Raw genomic sequence first — 25,761 nt, forward strand, 5'->3', positions numbered from 1 at the left:
ATGTAGTTATTGGATGTCCACAAGGCATCATTTGCATTATCATCAATTAGCCGATCACAAATGTTAACAATGAATATCTCCTGAAGACAGATGGATAGCCTGGGTAAATTAGGCTGTAAACCTACATATCGATCTATAGTAGTCTAATTGCCTAGATATACAATAGATCGACATCTATATTATTTCATACAAGTCACACTCTCTCACCTTAAGGCTACAGCATTAATTTACATTAAACTATTGTCAGAAGTTGACGAAATGACTTCAGTTGTGAATGAGATTCAACAGCAAATAAAGAGTCGAATATTATTATTATTATTAGTGATGTTTACTTTTGGGCCCCCACACCTCCACAGCCCTCAGACTCAGCACTGGGTCCCCCCAGGGCTGCGTGCTTAGCCCCATCCTCTACAACCTCTACACCTACGACTTCACCCCCGTCCACCCCAGCAACTCCATCGTAAAGTTTGCAGACGACACCACCGTGGTGGGCTGCATCTCGGGGGGGGGGACGAGGCGGCGTACAGGGATGAGGTAGAGCAGCTGAGCAAGCTATGCAAGGTTAACAACCTGCTGCTGAACCAGTCAAAGACCCAGGAAATCAAGGAAGTAAATAATGACATGATGCCCTATTGCATTGCAGACTGTTCCCTATGAGCTCATAACTTTGCTTATCAAGGTGTCCATCAACTCTAAGCCAAAATACAGAGTTCAGTTGTTTTGTTGTAATGTTGTTTTTATTGTGCACATAAAACATAGTCACACAGTTTCACAAACATGTTCACAAGCTGACTCCAATCTGAAGAGGGTTTGAGCGCGCCCTGCAGCATGCTTACTGCAAATGACAGACAACCTGCTGCTTATTTGGTCATATCGATGTGCAGGTATAGCACACTGAGTAACAGAAATTGAAAACATTTTTTAACACCTGACGTCAAAGGTACCGTAAACAAAGGTACCATGTACCAGTTTGCATCTCATATGGAAATCACAAGCAGTCACATAAAAAACTAAAAGCATAAGTTAATAAACACAGTAGCTATATGCAGTTAATTCCATACTATCACACACTAAACATGATTCAGGTCATGTCTATGAATCCACATTATGATTATTATTTATTCAAATGTTGTAACAGACTTAATCTGCTTCTGTAAAAGCAGTCCTATACGTCACAACATTCCACATCATAGCATGACGTGTCTAATTTTGTTTATTAACAAACCTATTTTGTAGGCTGACGACAGTGTTGTCCACACAGTTCATCTCAGGACCTAGAATCTCTGATTGACAGAGACTACCACACTGCCTCAATGACTTCCAAACATCAGCTGCCCTCTGTCGGAAGAGTGACTGACCAATCGCCAGGTTTACAGTGGTGCCAGACAGGTAGAGAGACACAACTGTGTAGAGGACGTTTATATCAACGGGTACATTGCTGTAGAGGATGATGAAGAAATGAGTGTAGAACCACACTGCACAAAGGAAGAAGAGGACTCCCTGCAGGAGGCCGGTGATAGTGACCCTCATCTGACTCTTGAGACAGGGGGAGGAGAAGGGGCTGCCGCTCTCTCTCATGCTCCTTATGTGTCTGTGTAGGTAGCACACTGTGGCACCGCTCGACCACACCGTCACACAGACACAAAAAAAACTATAGACTATTTTCAGACAGAAACATGTTTGAGATGTGACATACAGATGATCGTTTTTATTCCAAGAAGTTGTCCCATTAGCTGTAGTTGTCCCATTGTCAGATTCACGGTTATTGTACTGAATTATGAGTCCAATTGAAAGTTGTGTAACAAATTCAAGCGAATAGAACATCCTGTCAACAAACAGGCCATAGTATATGAAGACTTTGATATTCCTCTTCACCCAGATGAGGAGAGCTCTCTGGGCAGGTACAATCTGAATATAGTAATAAAAATTCAGCCAAACATAAGAAGACATGCTTATTGATACAGTGTAAGTCACTAACCAATTAAATACTAGGATTAATTGGACATCTTGCAAATTCCAGTATAGACAGTATAGTGAAATAAGAGAAAGCAGGTAAAAGATGGTACAGCAAACCAATGATCCCAGTAGTGTCTTCACAGGCTGCTTGAGTCTCTCTCTACCACGCCATGGACAGATCAGGCAGAAGGCAAAAAATACATTTGCAAATATGTTGAGAATAGCAAGAGGCCCGTTGACTATGACAAATGCAAGGTCACTCATTCGAATATACTCCATTTCTGACGACAAAAGGTGTATGTATTCATTGATATCTTCTCTGCAGCTTCCAAGTGCTCAAATGTTGGTGCATAAAAGCCAGGAGATTCAGTGGAAACCAACTTGAATGTAGCATAACTTATTTACATTGTACACATGCAAATGACTGGGCTTTAACAACAACTAAAAAGGACGGGGAAAAAGGACGGAATATCACGTAGAGCACTGCATAAGCTTCCTGTGTCATCACTAATAGCAGTGTGGGATTCAGGTATATCTTGATACTACTAGGGCTAGTTCTGGACTATAATAATACCTCTGAAAGACCCTTGAACTAGTGCTATCCTGGTGTAAGATGTGAGTGTCTTATGACTGAGTGTCTTGTGTTTTTTTAACTGGATGAATTTCCAAGAGAGCCATAATACTTGAGAGACATACAGCAGTGCAATACATTCATATTAGAAGGAAGTCAATAATGACATGATGCCCTATTGCATTGCAGACTGTTCCCTATGAGCTCATAACTTTGCTTATCAAGGTGTCCATCAACTCTAAGCCAAAATACAGAGTTCAGTTGTTTTGTTGTAATGTTGTTTTTATTGTGCACATAAAACATAGTCACACAGTTTCACAAACATGTTCACAAGCTGACTCCCATCTGAAGGGGGTTTGAGCGCCCCCTGCAGCATGCTTACTGCAAATGACAGACAACCTGCTGCTTATTTGGTCATATCGATGTGCAGGTATAGCACACTGAGTAACAGAAATTGAAAACATTTTTTAACACCTGGCGTCAAAGGTACCGTAAACAAAGGTACCATGTACCAGTTTGCATCTCATATGGAAATCACAAGCAGTCACATAAAAAACAAAAAACATAAGTTAATAAACACAGTAGCTATATGCAGTTAATTCCATACTATCACACACTAAACATGATTCAGGTCATGTCTATGAATCCACATTATGATTAGTATTGATTCAAATGTTGTAACAGACTTAATCTGCCTCTGTAAAAGCAGTCCTATATGTCACAACATTCCACATCATAGCATGACGTGTCTCATTTGGTTTATTAACAAACCTATTTTGTAGGCTGACGACAGTGTTGTCCACACAGTTCATCTCAGGACCTAGAATCTCTGATTGACAGAGACTACCACACTGCCTCAATGACTTCCAAACATCAGCTGCCCTCTGTCGGAAGAGTGACTGACCAATCGCCAAGTTTACAGTGTTGCCAGACAGGTAGAGAGACACACCTGTGTAGAGGATGGTTATCTCAACCTGTACTTTGATCTGGGCGAAGATGAAGAAATTAATGTAGAACCATAGTGCACAAAGGAAGAAGAGGACTCCCTGCAGGAGGCCGGTGATAGTGACCCTCATCTGACTCTTGAGACAGGGGGAGGAGAAGGGGCTGCCACTCTCTCTCATGCTCCTTATGTGTCTGTGTAGGTAGCACACTGTGGCACCGCTCGACCACACCGTCACACAGACACAAAAAAAACTATAGACTATTTTCAGACAGAAACATGTTAGAGATGTGACATACAGATGATCGTTTTTATTCCAAGAAGTTGTCCCATTAGCTGTAGTTGTCCCATTGTCAGATTCACGGTTATTGTACTGAATTATGAGTCCAATTGAAAGTTGTGTAGCAAATTCAAGCGAATAGAACATCCTGTCAACAAACAGGCCATAGTATATGAAGACTTTGATATTCCTCTTCACCCAGATGAGGAGAGCTCTCTGGGCAGGTACAGCACACTGAGTAACAGAAATTGAAATCATTTTTTAACACCTGGCGTCAAAGGTACCGTAAACAAAGGTACCATGTACCAGTTTGCATCTCATATGGAAATCACAAGCAGTCACAAAAAAAACTAAAAACACAAGTTAATAAACACAGTAGCTATATGCAGTTAATTCCATACTATCACACACTAAACATGATTCAGGTCATGTCTATGAATCCACATTATGATTATTATTGATTCAAATGTTGTAACAGACTTAATCTGCCTCTGTAAAAGCAGTCCTATACGTCACACTCACAACATTCCACATCATAGCATGACGTGTCTAATTTTGTTTATTAACAAACCTATTTTGTAGGCTGACGACAGTGTTGTCCACACAGTTAATCTCAGGACCTAGAATCTCTGATTGACAGAGACTACCACACTGCCTCAATGACTTCCAAACATCAGCTGCCCTCTGTCGGAAGAGTGACTGACCAATCGCCAGGTTTACAGTGGTGCCAGACAGGTAGAGAGACACACCTGTGTAGAGGACGGTTATCTCAACCTGTACTTTGATCTGGGCGAAGATGAAGAAATTAATGTAGAACCATAGTGCACAAAGGAAGAAGAGGACTCCCTGCAGGAGGCCGGTGATAGTGACCCTCATCTGACTCTTGAGACAGGGGGAGGAGAAGGGGCTGCCACTCTCTCTCATGCTCCTTATGTGTCTGTGTAGGTAGCACACTGTGGCACCGCTCGACCACACCGTCACACAGACACACAAAAAACTATAGACTATTTTCAGAAAGAAAATTGTTTGAGATGTGACATATAGATGATCGTTTTTATTCCAAGAAGTTGTCCCATTAGCTGTAGTTGTCCCATTGTCAGATTCACGGTTATTGTCCTGAATTATGAGTCCAATTGAAAGTTGTGTAGCAAATTCAAGCGAATAGAACATCCTGTCAACAAACAGGCCATAGTATATGAAGACTTTGATATTCCTCTTCACCCAGATGAGGAGAGCTCTCTGGGCAGGTACAATCTGAATATAGTAATAAAAATTCAGCCAAACATAAGAAGACATGCTCATTGATACAGTGTAAGTCACTAACCAATTAAATACCGTGATTAACTGGACATCTTGCAAATTCCAGCATAGACAGTATAGTGAAATAAGAGAAAGCAGGTAAAAGATGGTACAGCAAACCAATGATCCCAGTAGTGTCTTCACAGGCTGCTTGAGTCTCTCTCTACCACGCCATGGACAGATCAGGCAGAAGGCAAAAAATACATTTGCAAATATGTTGAGAATAGCAAGAGGCCCGTTGACTATGACAAATGCAAAGTCACTCATTCCAATATACTCCATTTCTGACGCCAAAAGGTGTATGTATTCATTGATATCTTCTCTGCAGCTTCCAAGTGCTCAAATGTTGGTGCATAAAAGCCAGGAGATTCAGTGGAAACCAACTTGAATGTAGCATAACTTATTTACATTGTAGACATGCAAATGACTGGGCTGTAACAACAACTGAAAAGGACGGAATATCACGTAGAGCAGGTACTGTATATCTTGATACTACTAGGGCTAGTTCTGGACTATAATAATACCTCTGAAAGACCCTTGAACTAGTGCTATCCTGGTGTAAGATGTGAGTGTCTTATGACTGAGTGTCTTGTGTTTTTTTAACTGGATGAATTTGCAAGAGAGCCATAATACTTGAGAGACATACAGCAGTGCAATACATTCATATTAGAAGGAAGTAAATAATGACATGATGCCCTATTGCATTGCAGACTGTTCCCTATGAGCTCATAACTTTGCTTATCAAGGTGTCCATCAACTCTAAGCCAACATACAGAGTTCAGTTGTTTTGTTGTAATGTTGTTTTTATTGTGCACATAAAACATAGTCACACAGTTTCACAAACATGTTCACAAGCTGACTCCCATCTGAAGGGGGTTTGAGCGCCCCCTGCAGCATGCTTACTGCAAATGACAGACAACCTGCTGCTTATTTGGTCATATCTGCAGGTACAGCACACTGAGTAACAGAAATTGAAAACATTTTTTAACACCTGGCGTCAAAGGTACCGTAAACAAAGGTACCATGTACCAGTTTGCATCTCATATGGAAATCACAAGCAGTCACATAAAAAACTAAAAACATAAGTTAATAAACACAGTAGCTATATGCAGTTCATTCCATACTATCACACACTAAACATGATTCAGGTCATGTCTATGAATCCACATTATGATTATTATTGATTCAAATGTTGTAACAGACTTAATCTGCCTCTGTAAAAGCAGTCCTATATGTCACAACATTCCACATCATAGCATGACGTGTCTCATTTTGTTTATTAACAAACCTATTTTGTAGGCTGACGACAGTGTTGTCCACACAGTTCATCTCAGGACCTAGAATCTCTGATTGACAGAGACTACCACACTGCCTCAATGACTTCCAAACATCAGCTGCCCTCTGTCGGAAGAGTGACTGACCAATCGCCAAGTTTACAATGTTGCCAGACAGGTAGAGAGACACACCTGTGTAGAGGATGGTTATCTCAACCTGTACTTTGATCTGGGCGAAGATGAAGAAATTAATGTAGAACCATAGTGCACAAAGGAAGAAGAGGACTCCCTGCAGGAGGCCGGTGATAGTGACCCTCATCTGACTCTTGAGACAGGGGGAGGAGAAGGGGCTGCCACTCTCTCTCATGCTCCTTATGTGTCTGTGTAGGTAGCACACTGTGGCACCGCTCGACCACACCGTCACACAGACACAAAAAAAACTATAGACTATTTTCAGACAGAAACATGTTTGAGATGTGACATACAGATGATTGTTTTTATTCCAAGAAGTTGTCCCATTAGCTGTAGTTGTCCCATTGTCAGATTCACGGTTATTGTCCTGAATTATGAGTCCAATTGAAAGTTGTGTAGCAAATTCAAGCGAATAGAACATCCTGTCAACAAACAGGCCATAGTATATGAAGACTTTGATATTCCTCTTCACCCAGATGAGGAGAGCTCTCTGGGCAGGTACAATCTGAATATAGTAATAAAAATTCAGCCAAACATAAGAAGACATGCTTATTGATACAGTGTAAGTCACTAACCAATTAAATACTAGGATTAATTGGACATCTTGCAAATTCCAGTATAGACAGTATAGTGAAATAAGAGAAAGCAGGTAAAAGATGGTACAGCAAACCAATGATCCCAGTAGTGTCTTCACAGGCTGCTTGAGTCTCTCTCTACCACGCCATGGACAGATCAGGCAGAAGGCAAAAAATACATTTGCAAATATGTTGAGAATAGCAAGAGGCCCGTTGACTATGACAAATGCAAGGTCACTCATTCCAATATACTCCATTTCTGACGCCAAAAGGTGTATGTATTAATTGATATCTTCTCTGCAGCTTCCAAGTGCTCAAATGTTGGTGCATAAAAGCCAGGAGATTCAGTGGAAACCAACTTGAATGTACCATAACTTATTTACATTGTACACATGCAAATGACTGGGCTGTAACAACTAAAAAGAACGAGAAAAAAGGACGGAATATCAGGAGAGCACTGCATAAGCTTCCTGTGTCATCACTAATAGCAGTGTGGGATTCAGGTATATCTTGATACTACTAGGGCTAGTTCTGGACTATAATAATACCTCTGAAAGACCCTTGAACTAGTGCTATCCTGGTGTAAGATGTGAGTGTCTTATGACTGAGTGTCTTGTGTTTTTTTAACTGGATGAATTTCCAAGAGAGCCATAATACTTGAGAGACATACAGCAGTGCAATACATTCATATTAGAAGGAAGTCAATAATGACATGATGCCCTATTGCATTGCAGACTGTTCCCTATGAGCTCATAACTTTGCTTATCAAGGTGTCCATCAACTCTAAGCCAAAATACAGAGTTCAGTTGTTTTGTTGTAATGTTGTTTTTATTGTGCACATAAAACATAGTCACACAGTTTCACAAACATGTTCACAAGCTGACTCCCATCTGAAGGGGGTTTGAGCGCCCCCTGCAGCATGCTTACTGCAAATGACAGACAACCTGCTGCTTATTTGGTCATATCTGCAGGTATAGCACACTGAGTAACAGAAATTGAAAACATTTTTTAACACCTGGCGTCAAAGGTACCGTAAACAAAGGTACCATGTACCAGTTTGCATCTCATATGGAAATCACAAGCAGTCACATAAAAAACAAAAAACATAAGTTAATAAACACAGTAGCTATATGCAGTTAATTCCATACTATCACACACTAAACATGATTCAGGTCATGTCTATGAATCCACATTATGATTAGTATTGATTCAAATGTTGTAACAGACTTAATCTGCCTCTGTAAAAGCAGTCCTATATGTCACAACATTCCACATCATAGCATGACGTGTCTCATTTGGTTTATTAACAAACCTATTTTGTAGGCTGACGACAGTGTTGTCCACACAGTTCATCTCAGGACCTAGAATCTCTGATTGACAGAGACTACCACACTGCCTCAATGACTTCCAAACATCAGCTGCCCTCTGTCGGAAGAGTGACTGACCAATCGCCAGGTTTACAGTGGTGCCAGACAGGTAGAGAGACACACCTGTGTAGAGGATGGTTATCTCAACCTGTACTTTGATCTGGGCGAAGATGAAGAAATTAATGTAGAACCATAGTGCACAAAGGAAGAAGAGGACTCCCTGCAGGAGGCCGGTGATAGTGACCCTCATCTGACTCTTGAGACAGGGGGAGGAGAAGGGGCTGCCACTCTCTCTCATGCTCCTTATGTGTCTGTGTAGGTAGCACACTGTGGCACCGCTCGACCACACCGTCACACAGACACAAAAAAAACTATAGACTATTTTCAGACAGAAACATGTTAGAGATGTGACATACAGATGATCGTTTTTATTCCAAGAAGTTGTCCCATTAGCTGTAGTTGTCCCATTGTCAGATTCACGGTTATTGTACTGAATTATGAGTCCAATTGAAAGTTGTGTAGCAAATTCAAGCGAATAGAACATCCTGTCAACAAACAGGCCATAGTATATGAAGACTTTGATATTCCTCTTCACCCAGATGAGGAGAGCTCTCTGGGCAGGTACAGCACACTGAGTAACAGAAATTGAAATCATTTTTTAACACCTGGCGTCAAAGGTACCGTAAACAAAGGTACCATGTACCAGTTTGCATCTCATATGGAAATCACAAGCAGTCACAAAAAAAACTAAAAACACAAGTTAATAAACACAGTAGCTATATGCAGTTAATTCCATACTATCACACACTAAACATGATTCAGGTCATGTCTATGAATCCACATTATGATTATTATTGATTCAAATGTTGTAACAGACTTAATCTGCCTCTGTAAAAGCAGTCCTATACGTCACACTCACAACATTCCACATCATAGCATGACGTGTCTAATTTTGTTTATTAACAAACCTATTTTGTAGGCTGACGACAGTGTTGTCCACACAGTTAATCTCAGGACCTAGAATCTCTGATTGACAGAGACTACCACACTGCCTCAATGACTTCCAAACATCAGCTGCCCTCTGTCGGAAGAGTGACTGACCAATCGCCAGGTTTACAGTGGTGCCAGACAGGTAGAGAGACACACCTGTGTAGAGGACGGTTATCTCAACCTGTACTTTGATCTGGGCGAAGATGAAGAAATTAATGTAGAACCATAGTGCACAAAGGAAGAAGAGGACTCCCTGCAGGAGGCCGGTGATAGTGACCCTCATCTGACTCTTGAGACAGGGGGAGGAGAAGGGGCTGCCACTCTCTCTCATGCTCCTTATGTGTCTGTGTAGGTAGCACACTGTGGCACCGCTCGACCACACCGTCACACAGACACACAAAAAACTATAGACTATTTTCAGAAAGAAAATTGTTTGAGATGTGACATATAGATGATCGTTTTTATTCCAAGAAGTTGTCCCATTAGCTGTAGTTGTCCCATTGTCAGATTCACGGTTATTGTCCTGAATTATGAGTCCAATTGAAAGTTGTGTAGCAAATTCAAGCGAATAGAACATCCTGTCAACAAACAGGCCATAGTATATGAAGACTTTGATATTCCTCTTCACCCAGATGAGGAGAGCTCTCTGGGCAGGTACAATCTGAATATAGTAATAAAAATTCAGCCAAACATAAGAAGACATGCTCATTGATACAGTGTAAGTCACTAACCAATTAAATACCGTGATTAACTGGACATCTTGCAAATTCCAGCATAGACAGTATAGTGAAATAAGAGAAAGCAGGTAAAAGATGGTACAGCAAACCAATGATCCCAGTAGTGTCTTCACAGGCTGCTTGAGTCTCTCTCTACCACGCCATGGACAGATCAGGCAGAAGGCAAAAAATACATTTGCAAATATGTTGAGAATAGCAAGAGGCCCGTTGACTATGACAAATGCAAAGTCACTCATTCCAATATACTCCATTTCTGACGACAAAAGGTGTATGTATTCATTGATATCTTCTCTGCAGCTTCCAAGTGCTCAAATGTTGGTGCATAAAAGCCAGGAGATTCAGTGGAAACCAACTTGAATGTAGCATAACTTATTTACATTGTAGACATGCAAATGACTGGGCTGTAACAACAACTGAAAAGGACGGAATATCACGTAGAGCAGGTACTGTATATCTTGATACTACTAGGGCTAGTTCTGGACTATAATAATACCTCTGAAAGACCCTTGAACTAGTGCTATCCTGGTGTAAGATGTGAGTGTCTTATGACTGAGTGTCTTGTGTTTTTTTAACTGGATGAATTTGCAAGAGAGCCATAATACTTGAGAGACATACAGCAGTGCAATACATTCATATTAGAAGGAAGTAAATAATGACATGATGCCCTATTGCATTGCAGACTGTTCCCTATGAGCTCATAACTTTGCTTATCAAGGTGTCCATCAACTCTAAGCCAACATACAGAGTTCAGTTGTTTTGTTGTAATGTTGTTTTTATTGTGCACATAAAACATAGTCACACAGTTTCACAAACATGTTCACAAGCTGACTCCCATCTGAAGGGGGTTTGAGCGCCCCCTGCAGCATGCTTACTGCAAATGACAGACAACCTGCTGCTTATTTGGTCATATCGATGTGCAGGTACGGCACACTGAGTAACAGAAATTGAAAACATTTTTTAACACCTGGCGTCAAAGGTACCGTAAACAAAGGTACCATGTACCAGTTTGCATCTCATATGGAAATCACAAGCAGTCACATAAAAAACTAAAAACATAAGTTAATAAACACAGTAGCTATATGCAGTTAATTCCATACTATCACACACTAAACATGATTCAGGTCATGTCTATGAATCCACATTATGATTATTATTGATTCAAATGTTGTAACAGACTTAATCTGCTTCTGTAAAAGCAGTCCTATATGTCACAACATTCCACATCATAGCATGACGTGTCTCATTTTGTTTATTAACAAACCTATTTTGTAGGCTGACGACAGTGTTGTCCACACAGTTCATCTCAGGACCTAGAATCTCTGATTGACAGAGACTACCACACTGCCTCAATGACTTCCAAACATCAGCTGCCCTCTGTCGGAAGAGAGACTGACCAATCGCCAGGTTTACAGTGGTGCCAGACAGGTAGAGAGACACAACTGTGTAGAGGATGGTTATCTCAACGGGTACATTGCAGTAGAGGATGATGAAGAAAGTCGTGTAGAACCACAGTGCACAAAGGAAGAAGAGGACTCCCTGCAGGAGGCCGGTGATAGTGACCCTCATCTGACTCTTGAGACAGGGGGAGGAGAAGGGGCTGCCGCTCTCTCTCATGCTCCTTATGTGTCTGTGTAGGTAGCACACTGTGGCACCGCTCGACCACACCGTCACACAGACACACAAAAAACTATAGACTATTTTCAGACAGAAACATGTTTGAGATGTGACGTACAGATGATCGTTTTTATTCCAAGAAGTTGTCCCATTAGCTGTAGTTGTCCCATTGTCAGATTCACGGTTATTGTACTGAATTATGAGTCCAATTGAAAGTTGTGTACCAAATTCAAGCGAATAGAACATCCTGTCAACAAACAGGCCATAGTATATGAAGACTTTGATATTCCTCTTCACCCAGATGAGGAGAGCTCTCTGGGCAGGTACAATCTGAATGTAGTAATAAAAATTCAGCCAAACATAAGAAGACATGCTTATTGATACAGTGTAAGTCACTAACCAATGAAATACCGTCATTAACTGGACATCTTGCAAATACCAGTATAGACAGTATAGTGAAATAAGAGAAAGCAGGTAAAATATGGTACAGAAAACCAATGATCCCAGTAGTGTCTTCACAGGCTGCTTGAGTCTCTCTCTACCACGCCATGGACAGATCAGGCAGAAGGCAAAAAATAAATTTGCAAATATGTTGAGAATAGCAAGAGGCCCGTTGACTATGACAAATGCAAAGGCACTCATTCCAATATACTCCATTTCTGATGACAAAAGGTGTATGTATTCATTGATATCTTCTCTGCAGCTTCCAAGTGCTCAAATGTTGGTGCATAAAAGCCAGGAGATTCAGTGGAAACCAACTTGAATGTACCATAACTTATTTACATTGTAGACATGCAAATGACTGGGCTGTAACAACAACTAAAAAGGACGGGAAAAAAGGACGGAATATCAGGTAGAGCACTGCATAAGCTTCCTGTGTCATCACTAATAGCAGTGTGGGATTCAGGTATATCTTGATACTACTAGGGCTAGTTCTGGATTATAATAATACCTCTGAAAGACCCTTGAACTAGTGCTATCCTGGTGTAAGATGTGAGTGTCTTATGACTGAGTATCTTTCTATCTATGTTTTTTTAACTGGATGAATTTCCAAGAGAGCCATAATACTTGAGAGACATACAGCAGTGCAATACATTCATATTAGAAGGAAGTAAATAATGACATGATACTCTATCTAAAAATACAGTAGCAGAGTAGTTACAAATAAAGTACTACATACATGTACTCACATCTTTACACATACACAAGATACTTGGCACAGATATTCTTTATAAATGTACAAATCACACACACACACACACACACACACACACACACACACACACACACACTTCATGTGTCAAAGCTTAAAAGTTATGAGTCTCTGACAATATACACTATCATGTAAAAAAATGTCTTCCTGCATTCCTTAACATTAACATCCAATACATTAACAAAACTGTTCTGTCTGCATAAGACATCATTGATTCACTGTATCATACGAAACCACTTTGGTCTCTAATATCTACATCTTCCCATGATACAACAACTTACTCACAGCTCTCTTTTTTCAATCTGTATTTTCAGTAAATATGAGACATATCACACACATACACACACACACACACACACACACACATAACACACTGAGGAGTATGACTTCCTGGATACTCTCTGCCAAGTCTACATTTCAGTGTTATCCAACTAATAAATGTGCCCTATTGCACTGCAGACTGTTTCCTATGGGCTCACATCTTTGCTTACCAAGATCTCAGTGTTCAGTTGTTTTGTTGTAATTAAGTTTTTTATTGTGCACAGAAAACATAGTCACACAGTTTCACAAACATGTTCACAAGCAGACTCCATCTGTTATAGCCCCTGCTCGTCGATGGAGGGAGCGTGGAGAGAGTCTCAACCCTCCGATTCCTGGGGGTGCACATACAGGATGACCTGTCCTGGAAGACCAACACAGCAGCCATCATCAAGAAGGCACAACAGCGGCTCTACTTCCTGAGAGTCCTCAGGAAAAACCACATCGGACAGGAGATGCTTGTGACCTTCTACCACTGCGCAGTGGAGAGCATCCTCACCTACTGCATCTGCGTGTGGTTCTCCAGCTGCACAGCCGCAGAGAGGAATGCGCTACAGAGAGTCGTGAGATCGGCCCAGTAGATCACCGGCGCCCCCCTCCCCTCTCTGGAAGAGCTGTACAACACACGCTGCCTCAGGAAGGCCTCCAAGATCTCCAGAGACCCATCCCACCCTGGGTACGAACACTTTGCTCGGCTGCCCTCGGACAGGCGGTTCAGGACCATGTTCGCAAGGACAAACAGACTGAAGCTCAGCTTCTACCCCAGGGCCATTCAGGCCCTGAACACAGCAAATACCTAGGTTCTAGGCCCTGGACAATCTAGATAATTTGATGGCAGCTACTAGATTGAAATCAAGTGCTGAAACACAACTATGAACATTTCAAACCTGCAAACTGCGACACTTTAAATGAATGTGCAATAACACTATGTGCAATATGACAACCCTCGGGTACATAAGGTTCAGAGATAGGAAATGTTAGAATAGGTATAGCATAGCATAGAGTACAGCACAGTGTTTTATTTGTATAGTATAGTATAGTGGATACTAGTGTACATAGCCTTTATTTATGTAAACCAGCTCTTTTCCCTTCTTGTTTTTAGTTTTTGTTCCTAGCACCGGGGGAGCCCCCCCTCCCAAATTTCGTTGTATGGTACCTGTACTATATCAATGACAATAAAGACCATTCATTCATTCGAGATGACGGCGCGAGCTGATCGTATTTCGCGGTAGCGCTCCTTGGGTGCGTTCGTAAATTTGCTCCGGAACGCACACTGGGTTCAACGTCATAAAGGGACCAAGTAATTTGATTGGACAACAGGCATTCCATGAGTGCTGATCAGATTTCCAGAGCGTGTTTACGAACGCACCCCTTGTTGTTCAGCGAGTGTCCTCGCGAGGGAGCAGGAACTGTGCAGCACACAAGCTCAATAGCGGCTCGCCAGCTGAGGTAAAACTGTCGGTGACTTTAGTTTAGATATATTATAGTATATTATATTGTCTCATGTCAGTTGTGTCAATATTTACCTGAACACATAACATCTTGTGAAGGAGCATTTAAAGCTCAGTAAGGCAACAATTTCAAAGGTTTATTGACAAGTGACATTATCCTCAGCTGGGTAAATTCATGCAGCTATCCTAGCCAGCAACTTTTCAGTTTGTGGCTAACCACCAAGTTTAACTAACTAGCTATTTCCTTTCGCTTCTAGATCATTTGTGGGACAATAAAGGCTTGACAGTATTCCAGTTATTATGGCGAAAGTGACAAGGAAATTCACGGTGACCCTGACCCACAAGTATCACCGCAGACGCCGGCCGTATCCTGTCAGGACCATCACGACCCGCAGCCAGAGTCGTCAGGTTCGGGCCAGCGACTGTTTCTTTGAGCGGCTGGCCCCCGAGGTCTTTGAGATGATCCTGGACAGACTCTCTGGTGGGTTCTGTTTGCTTTGGACATTTTTCAGGATGGGTGAATTATGATTATTTAGATGAGACATATCTATGAGGCTGAACTATTCTGATTGAAGCCATTACCATGGGCAGGGTACTAAATGGTCTTAAATATGTATAGCTCCAATGAAGTGCATCTGAATTAATGAGATGTTTCTCCCTGCCTCATTGTTTGTTGTGGTAAAGTGTTGCAGATCAGTGTGTTGAGCATGGTGTCCAAGGCCATCAGTCGCTCCATCCTGGGCTATGTCTCCACTCAGACCTGGAGGAAGAGGAACATCGTACAGGGGTGTCATCACTCCACCATGGTGTCCTCACTAGAACACTACACATCGCTGGGTGAGAGGCTCCTCAACAGCTTTATTTGATTAATTTACCCTTATTTTACTTAGTTGGTTGGCCAAGAACACACATGTTTATAATAAACTAATATTCAGAGCCACATTATTTCTGCTGTAATTCTTTATCAGGTAGATAGACCAAAGTATTATTTCTATCTCCTTTCATAGGGGGTCCGATGAGGAAAGCAAGTGGTCCTGGTTGGCAAATATAGTCACTATGTTACATTCTTGTTGTTTTTGCTCATTGTTTCAGGTTTATTGTTCAAGAGATATACCCTCTTGTTGCCAACAAAGGATAGGCTAACGTTCATATATAGCAAGTTTTCACAGGTAAGACAGAGAGGTGAGGGAGGACAGATGAGGCAATGTTTAGCTGTGTGTGCTCTACAAACATTCTCACATTTCTAAACAAACCAAACAGTTGACAACATTGAATAGATTGTTATTTTCTAGTTAACCTTACTTAGACTAACACAGTTGTTACCTCCCACTCAGGTTCCTTGCTTCATGATGGAAGAGTGCATTATATCAGTGCAATGCCGAGGCCTCTCCAGCTATGGAGCATTTCTACAGGTGAGAGCCTAGTTACAAAGAACATCAGACAATTTAATATCAAAGGCTGAATCCTGTATTGAGATGGTTAATGTTTGACTGACTGACATTGATAGCCGGCTGGCATGAGATGGAGTGTCACAGAGTTTTCAACTTCCTGTGCGACTTCACAAATGTACCCCGGAAAATCATGTCAGTGGTCACAGGAAAGCCAGGTGAGTGTCTGTCCCTATAAGAGAGAGAGAGAGAGAGAGAGAGAGAGAGAGAGAGAGAGAGAGAGAGAGAGAGAGAGAGAGAGAGAGAGAGAGAGAGAAACAAACAAAAAGGCTAATTGAAAGAGTGTGAGAGACGTGAGTGATCCGTATGTCTTTTTTTCTCCCTCAGGTTCATGTCAGTGGTTGGAGCAACAGATCCGTCTGTTCTGCAGACAGGTTCTGTTGGACCCCTGGAAGAACAGCAAGGACACTCTGTTCTGGCTGACCCGCATCCTGAAACCCTGGCCCATTGTCAGCCAAGCCCGGCTGCTGTTCATCCTCTACGGACCACTGCTACCAGACGGTGAGAGGGACAACATGGGCCTTCTCGGTTTCTACCTTAAAAAAACTGGTTGCACTTTTATATAAATCACTTGTTAGTAATTACATGGTGAAATTCTAATGTTAATAATAACAAATGAAATGCTTGTTTTTTGGTTGGCCAGAGTTGCAAGGCAAAGTGTATGTGTAGTGTAAGGGAATGTTCTTTCCAGGTTCGCTAGACTGGCAGGAGCAGCGGCGTGCTGGGGTGGCCCAGTCCGACCTGGCCAAGGCTCTCATCCTGCTACACAGCGACCTGGAAGCCAAAGATTGGACCAGCGACACCATAATGGCCATCCTGGAGGAGCTCATAGGTAACTGCAGTAGCCCAGAGGACTTGGCAACTTTTAATGATTATATTTTACACACCCAGGAATGGTAGACAAACCTTTTACACTCTTTTGTCTGTATACTGTATATACTGTATGTCTGGTCAGTCCACACGTACAGTATGTACCATTACCATAGGATTATAGATTTCACTAAGCAATTTTTTTTTTGTTATGTCTTTTATATATTTATCTATATCTATCTATATATCTATATCTATATCTATATATTTACAGTATACGTCTGTGTAAACTACTCTTCTGGATAGAGGTGTTCAACTTGTATTGTATTATGGTTATGTATTGATTATACTGTTGTTTCTGTATGAAATATAAAAACACATTTGCAGTATAAAGAGTTTATTCTGAATTGTCAATTATGTTAATAGACAGACCAATATACCATTTATTAGAAGTTTAAAGCAAGTCTCTGAGGCTACGTAAGTGGTCAGTCCTTTTGGTGATACAATAGAAACAATGCAATAGAAACAATGCAAATTGACTTGAGTAAATGCCATTTTAACACATTTGCCAATACAGAAGCTGACTGATTTAATATGAATAAATATCACAGCATATTTCATGGCATAAAAAACAAGCAGTGACAAATACAATTGAGAAAATGTTTGAGAAGGTAGAACTGTTTTCAACAGAATATATACAGGCCATGCCCACATTTGAAAGCACACTTAAGTGATTTTACCAATGAATTCAATGCTGTGACCATGTTCACAATGGTCCATGTTCACAGTAAGTTGCTCAGCAGAACTTGACATCACACCTGGGTAGTGGTGGTCTAGTGGATAGTGAGTTGGACTTGTGATCGGAAGGTTGTGAGTTCAAATCCCGCCTGAAGCCACACCACTACTAGTGTGCCCTTGGGTAAGGCACTTAGCCCTCAGTTACTCCAGGGGGAATGTCCCTGTAATTCGTAATTGTAAGTCGCTTTGGATAAAAGCGTCTGCTAAATGGCAAAATTAATTAAATTAAAATTACCTGGGGAATTGGCGTAGAAGGGAACAACTTAACTACCATGCACCAGATATGTACTGTAAATACAACACCAATGAACACTTCCCCTCTCAAAAAACACAGAATGAACACGAGTGGTACCCTATGTACTACCTTATTGTATATACTTGCTAGATACTGTAGTAGTTATTGGATGTCCACGAGGCATCATTTGCATTATCATCAATTAGCCGATCACAAATGTTAACAATGAATATCTCCTGAAGACAGATGGATAGCCTGGGTAAATTAGGCTGTAAACCTACATATCGATCTATAGTAGTCTAATTGCCTAGATATACAATAGATGACATCTATATTATTTCATACAAGTCACACTCTCTCACCTTAAAGCTACAGCATTAATTTACATTAAACTATTGTCAGAAGTTGACGAAATGACTTCAGTTGTGAATGAGATTCAACAGCAAATAAAGAGTCGAATATTATTATTATTATTATTAGTGATGTTTACTTTTGGAGCGAGATGATGCAGCGCGAGCTGATCGTATTTCGCGGTAGCGCTCCTTGGGTGCGTTCGTACATTTGCTCTGAGAGCGCCGGAACTCTATCCGCTTGTTAAGTCGTGACGTGTTTCCGGGGCCAACGTTGGCTGAGGCGTTGTCTTCGAAATGGAGAAATAATAATAATAATAAATTATATTTATATAGCGCTTTTCCGAGGCTCAAAGACGCTGACAATATGGAGAAAACGGGAAAGTGCTGTGTCCCTTGTTGTATGAATAGATCCGAGTCTAAAAAACGATTAAACTGTCATTCTACCGCTGTAGTTAACAGGTACTCTGGTGCGGGGAATTTCTGGTTTGAACCCGGAAATGGCTAAACGTCACTTTTGACGTCAGACTTAACAAGCGGATTCTATGAGTGTTTACCTTTCTCCAACCCAAACCCGTAGCTGTTTAATCCAATGACTGGTCAGGTGACCGCTTTGTTGTTTGAATCCCAGATTGCCGCCTACCATGTCCTATACATCTGCACCAACCAACACTGGACATCAATATCAATCAATTTAACATCCATTCGATATTTAAAACTGCCACATTTTACATACTGTACATGTTCAGTATTGTTCTTCTGTTCCCGAAATTGTGCATTGGACATTGTCAAGCAGAAATCTATCAGTTTCCCCACTTCTTAGAATGAAAGCTTGTTGCCAGATAAATAAATATAGTGGTAATGCAGCTCTACCCTGCATTACCCCCCCCCCCCCCAGACAATGTTCCTGGTCAGCCCCCCCCCCCCCCCCCCCCCCCCCAGACAACGACACTTTGACACAAGCTCCGCCCACTTTGACTTAAGCTCCGCCCACGTTTACTTAAGCTCCGCCCACTTTGACTTAAGCTCCGCCCACTCTCCATACCTCTCCAGTGTTTAAACAGTGTTCCACAGAGCTCCATACCTCTCCAATGTTTAAACAGTGTTCCACAGAGCTCCATACCTCTCCAGTGTTTAACCAGTGTTCCACAGAGCTCCATACCTCTCCAGTATTTAAACAGTGTCCCACAGAGCTCCATACCTCTCCAGATCAGTGTTTAAACAGTGTCTCACAGAGCTCCATACCTCTCCAGATCAGTGTTTAAACAGTGTCCCACAGAGCTCCATACCTCTCCAGATCAGTGTTTAATCCATACCTCTCCAGTATTTAAACAGTTCAACGTCATAAAGGGACCAAGTAATTTGATTGGACAACAGGCATTCCATGAGTGCTGATCAGATTTCCAGAGCGTATTTACGAACGCACCCCTTGTTGTTCAGCGAGTGTCCTCGCGAGGGAGCAGGAACTGTGCACCACACAAGCTCAATAGCGGCTCGCCGGCTGAGGTAAAACTGTTTGTGACTTTAGTTTAGATATATTATAGTTTATTATTATATTGTCTCATGTCAGTGGTGTCAATATTTACCTGAACACATAACAGCATGTGAAGGAGCATTTAAAGCTCAGTAAGGCAACAATTTCAAAGGTTTATTGACAAGTGCCATTTCCTCAGCTGGGTAAGGCTTACGGTGTACTTACTCTAGCTAGCAACTTTTCAGTTTGTGGCTAACCACCAAGTTTAACTAAGTAGCTATTTCCTTTCGCTTCTAGATTATCTGTGGGACAATAAAGGCTTGACAGTATTCCAGTTATTATGGCGAAAGTGACAAGGAAACTCACGGTGACCCACAAGTATCACCGCAGACGCCGGCCGTATCCCGTCAGGACCATGACCACCCGCAGTCAGAGTCGTCAGGTTCGGGCCAGCGACTGTTTCTTTGAATGGCTGGCCCCCGAGGTCTTTGAGATGATCCTGGACAGACTCTCTGGTGGGTTCTGTTTGCTTTGGACATTTTTCAGGATGGGTGAATTATGATTATTTAGATGAGACATATCTATGAGGCTGAACTATTCTGATTGAAGCCGTTACCAGGGGCAGGGTACTAAATTGCATAAATATATAGCTCCAATGACGTGCATCTGAATTAATGAGATGTTTCTCCCTGCCTCATTGTTTGTTGTGGTAAAGTGTTGCAGATCAGTGTGTTGAGCATGGTGTCCAAGGCCATCAGTCGCCACATCATGGGCTATGTCTCCACTCAGACCTGGAGGAAGAGGAACATCGTACAGGGGTGTCATCACTCCACCGAGGTGTCCTCACTAGAACACTACACATCGCTGGGTGAGAGGCTCCTCAACAGCTTTATTTGATTAATTTACCTTTATTTTACTTAGTTGGTTGGCCAAGAACACACATGTTTATAATAAACTAATATTCAGAGCCACATTATTTCTGCTGTAATTCTTTATCAGGTAGATAGACCAAAGTATTATTTCTATCTCCTTTCATAGGGGTTCCGATGAGGAAAGCAAGTGGTCCTGGTTGGCAAATATAGTCACTATGTTACATTCTTGTTTTTTTTGCTCATTGTTTCAGGTTTATTGTTCAAGAGATGTACCCTCTCGCTGCCAACAAAGGATAGGCTAACGTTCATATATAGCAAGTTTTCACAGGTAAGACAGAGAGGTGAGGGAGGACAGATGAGGCAATGTTTAGCTGTGTGTGCTCTACAAACATTCTCACATTTCTAAACAAACCAAACAGTTGACAACATTGAATAGATTGTTATTTTCTAGTTAACCTTACTTAGACTAACACAGTTGTTACCTCCCACTCAGGTTCCTTGCTTCATGATGGAAGAGTGCATTATATCAGTGCAATGCCGAGGCCTCTCCAGCTATGGAGCGTTTCTACAGGTGAGAGCCTAGTTACAAAGAACATCAGACAATTTAATATCAAAGGCTGAATCCTGTATTGAGATGGTTAATGTTTGACTGACAGACATTGATAGCCGGCTGGCATGAGATGGAGTGTCACAGAGTTTTCAACTTCCTGTGCGACTTCACAAATCTACCCCGGAAAATCATGTCAGTGGTCACAGGAAAGCCAGGTGAGTGTCTGTCCCTATAAGAGAGAGAGAGAGAGAGAGAGAGAGAGAGAGAGAGAGAGAGAGAGAGAGAGAGAGAGAGAGAGAAACAAACAAAAAGGCTAATTGAAAGAGTGTGAGAGACGTGAGTGATCCGTATGTCTTTTTTTCTCCCTCAGGTTCATGTCAGTGGTTGGAGCAACAGATCCGTCTGTTCTGCAGACAGGTTCTGTTGGACCCCTGGAAGAACAGCAAGGACACTCTGTTCTGGCTGACCCGCATCCTGAAACCCTGGCCCATTGTCAGCCAAGCCCGGCTGCTGTTCATCCTCTACGGACCACTGCTACCAGACGGTGAGAGGGACAACATGGGCCTTCTCGGTTTCTACCTTTAAAAAACTGGTTGCACTTTTATATAAATCACTTGTTAGTAATTACATGGTGAAATTCTAATGTTAATAATAACAAATGAAATGCTTGTTTTTTGGTTGGCAAGAGTTGCAAGGCAAAGTGTATGTGTAGTGTAAGGGAATGTTCTTTCCAGGTTCGCTAGACTGGCAGGAGCAGCGGCGTGCTGGGGTGGCCCAGTGGGACCTGGCCAAGGCTCTCATCCTGCTACACAGCGACCTGGAAGCCAAAGATTGGACCAGCGACACCATAATGGCCATCCTGGAGGAGCTCATAGGTAACTGCAGTAGCTCAGAGGACTTGGCAGCTTTTAATGATTATATTTTACACACCCAGGAATGGTAGACAAACCTTTTACACTCTTTTGTCTGTATACTGTATATACTGTATGTCTGGTCAGTCCACACGTACAGTATGTACCATTACCATAGGATTATAGATTTCACTAAGCAAATGGTGAGTGCACCATCATGTGTGATGATGACTGATGTATAGATGATTCACTTACCTTAAGCCTGGTACACATATAAGGATTTTCTGATTATCTGAGAAGGACCCCACACATTAAGATAAAAAATCATGGATTGAACAGTCTTGATCGTATTGTGTGTGGTGTGCTCCAATATACAACCACATGCATAAAGATCTGTCCTCCGACAGTCTGGAGTCTCGCGTGAACAGGGTAGTAGTACCCTGACTGACCTGTAGAGGCAGCCATGTGCTACAGGGAAAATAAAGTGCAGAAGAACGAAAAGAAGAAGACGCGTCAGTCAGCTGGCTTCTTGAGTGGCTACATTCCATTCCACGTCACAATAGGACTTGGGAGTTGTCAGTTTTGACCACAGACAATAAGACTTTTGATCGTAAATATTGAACACGTTTAATATTTACGATCGTCGGCCCGACCATTTTCCGAGCAGATTGTCGGGAGAAATTGACTCTTAACACACCTCACACCACAGGATAATCTTGTAGGATAATCTTTAGAGCCATCCGATAATCGGGCGTTTGCTGTCCTTGGTCGGAAGGGGGGAAATCGGGCCAAAATCGGCCAGATTATCTTTATGTGTGTACCGGGCATGCGATAAATGTACTTCGCTTGTAAGTCTCTTTGGATAAAGGCGTCTGCTAAATGTCAAAAATGTTAATGTAAAGTGTGAATGCTGTGTGTATGAATGACAGTTGTTTTGTTTTGTGCTGGTTCTGTTGGCCTCCAGTCCTCCCCCAGGCATGGCACATGGAGAATGTGGCTCGTCTGTTGTTCCTGTGTGGGAACAGCGTGTGCTCCCTCGTGCTGGCCAGCAAGGCCCTCAATGGACGCCTGTTTGAGATCTCACGACTGTGTACCTCGTACTGGTCAGTCACTGCTGCTAAATAACTTTATTATCTGCTCTAGGGTTCCGGTATCTTTTAACCTAAGAGACACATTTCCCCCATTTTGTGCCCACTTAACGGAAGGTACTGCCTGAACCGGCCTGAGCTACTGACATTTCTGGTTCCCCCTCTCAGGTGTGTGAGAAGGACGGGTACTCCATGAACTGGTCCGTCAAGATGGTGCAGCAGGTGTGTGAGGTGTTCTCCTCCTCTGCTGACAAGTGGTCCTACATCCAGGCCGTGGAAAACATGTTCTCAGACGTTGCCATGGAGATGTACGAGATTATGGCGGCTGGTGAGTTGTTATAGGCACTTAGACTATCGTATCAGATCAGGGTCCAGATTCCTTCAAGCTTTGTAGCACTAAAATAATCTTAAAGTTAAGGGCATATTATTTGGGAACACATTAATAGAAAAACAGTTAAAATAAGTAGACATATGCGGATTTCTAACTGTCAACGATCTTGTCACAGATAACCATCAAGAAGACTTTGAGATCTTCCAGAGCTTCTGCAGCCTCCTCAACGCCAGTGCTCACTTCCACACTGTGATGCTCAACATGTTACTCACAAAAGAGTGAGATCGAGATCGATGTTCTGTCTTTGATTGTAATCTTTGAGAATTATAGTTTTTTTTGTTATGTCTTTTATATATTCATCTATATCTATCTATATATATATATATATATATTTACAGTATACGTCTGTGTAAACTACTCTTCTATTGTATTATGGTTATGTATTTATTATACTGTTGTTTCTGTATTAAATATAAAAACACATTTGCAGTATAAAGAGTTTATTCTGAATTGTCAATTATGTTAATAGACAGACCAATATACCATTTATTAGAAGTTTAAAGCAAGTCTCTGAGGCTACGTAAGTGGTCAGTCCTTTTGGTGATACAATAGAAACAATGCAATAGAAACAATGCAAATTGACTTGAGTAAATGCCATTTTAACACATTTGCCAATACAGAAGCTGACTGATTTAATATGAATAAATATCACAGCATATTTCATGGCATAAAAAACAAGCAGTGACAAATACAATTGAGAAAATGTTTGAGAAGGTAGAACTGTTTTCAACAGAATACATACAGTATATACAGGCCATGCCCACATTTGAAAGCACACTTAAGTGATTTTACCAATGAATTCAATGCTGTGACCATGTTCACAATGGTCCATGTTCACAGTAAGTTGCTCAGCAGAACTTGACATCACACCTGGGGAATTGGCGTAGAAGGGAACAACTTAACTACCATGCACCAGATATGTACTGTAAATACAACACCAATGAACACTTCCCCTCTCAAAAAACACAGAATGAACACGAGTGGTACCCTATGTACTACCTTATTGTATATACTTGCTAGATACTGTATGTAGTTATTGGATGTCCACGAGGCATCATTTGCATTATCATCAATTAGCCGATCACAAATGTTAACAATGAATATCTCCTGAAGACAGATGGATAGCCTGGGTAAATTAGGCTGTAAACCTACATATCGATCTATAGTAGTCTAATTGCCTAGATATACAATAGATCGACATCTATATTATTTCATACAAGTCACACTCTCTCACCTTAAGGCTACAGCATTAATTTACATTAAACTATTGTCAGAAGTTGACGAAATGACTTCAGTTGTGAATGAGATTCAACAGCAAATAAAGAGTCGAATATTATTATTATTATTATTAGTGATGTTTACTTTTGGGCCCCCACACCTCCACAGCCCTCAGACTCAGCACTGGGTCCCCCCAGGGCTGCGTGCTAAGCCCCATCCTCTACAACCTCTACACCTACGACTTCACCCCCGTCCACCCCAGCAACTCCATCGTAAAGTTTGCAGACGACACCACCGTGGTGGGCTGCATCTCGGGGGGGGGACGAGGCGGCGTACAGGGATGAGGTAGAGCAGCTGAGCAAGCTGTGCAAGGTTAACAACCTGCTGCTGAACCAGTCAAAGACCCAGGAAATCATCGTGGACTTCAGGAGGAAAAAATCTGAGGTCCAGCCCCTGCTCGTCGACGGAGGGAGCGTGGAGAGAGTCTCAACCCTCCGATTCCTGGGGGTGCACATACAGGATGACCTGTCCTGGAAGAACAACACAGCAGCCATCATCAAGAAGGCACAACAGCGGCTCTTCTTCCTGAGAGTCCTCAGGAAAGACCACATCGGACAGGAGATGCTGGTGACATTCTACCGCTGCGCAGTGGAGAGCATCCTCACCTACTGCATCTGCATCTGGTTCTCCAGCTGCACAGCCGCGGAGAGGAATGCGCTACAGAGAGTCGTGAGATCGGCCCAGAAGATCACCGGCGCCCCCCTCCCCTCTCTGGAAGAGCTGTACAACACACGCTGCCTCAGGAAGGCCTCCAAGATCTCCAGAGACCCATCCCACCCTGGGTACGAACACTTTGCTCGGCTGCCCTCGAACAGGCGGTTCAGGACCATGTTCGC

At 42.0% G+C, this 25,761-nt stretch overlaps 1 protein-coding gene across 1 annotated transcript; it reads left to right on the plus strand.

Annotated features, from left to right (window-relative positions):
• Positions 1–20,235: 20,235 nt before the first annotated feature.
• Positions 20,236–23,869, plus strand: LOC308162660 (F-box only protein 47-like; the record flags this gene model as incomplete). The annotated part of the gene is made up of 10 exons (XM_080536804.1): positions 20,236–20,410; positions 20,611–20,763; positions 21,019–21,095; positions 21,261–21,338; positions 21,424–21,532; positions 21,688–21,861; positions 22,052–22,192; positions 23,133–23,275; positions 23,425–23,584; positions 23,763–23,869. 10 exons carry the CDS (start codon positions 20,236–20,238, stop codon positions 23,867–23,869), a joined length of 1,317 nt encoding a protein of 438 aa, XP_080392930.1.
• Between the last annotated feature and the right edge of the window lie 1,892 nt (positions 23,870–25,761).

Source organism: Nansenia antarctica (assembly GCF_963989245.1).
Source record: "Nansenia antarctica genome assembly, chromosome: 7".
Lineage (NCBI taxonomy): Eukaryota > Metazoa > Chordata > Actinopteri > Argentiniformes > Microstomatidae > Nansenia > Nansenia antarctica.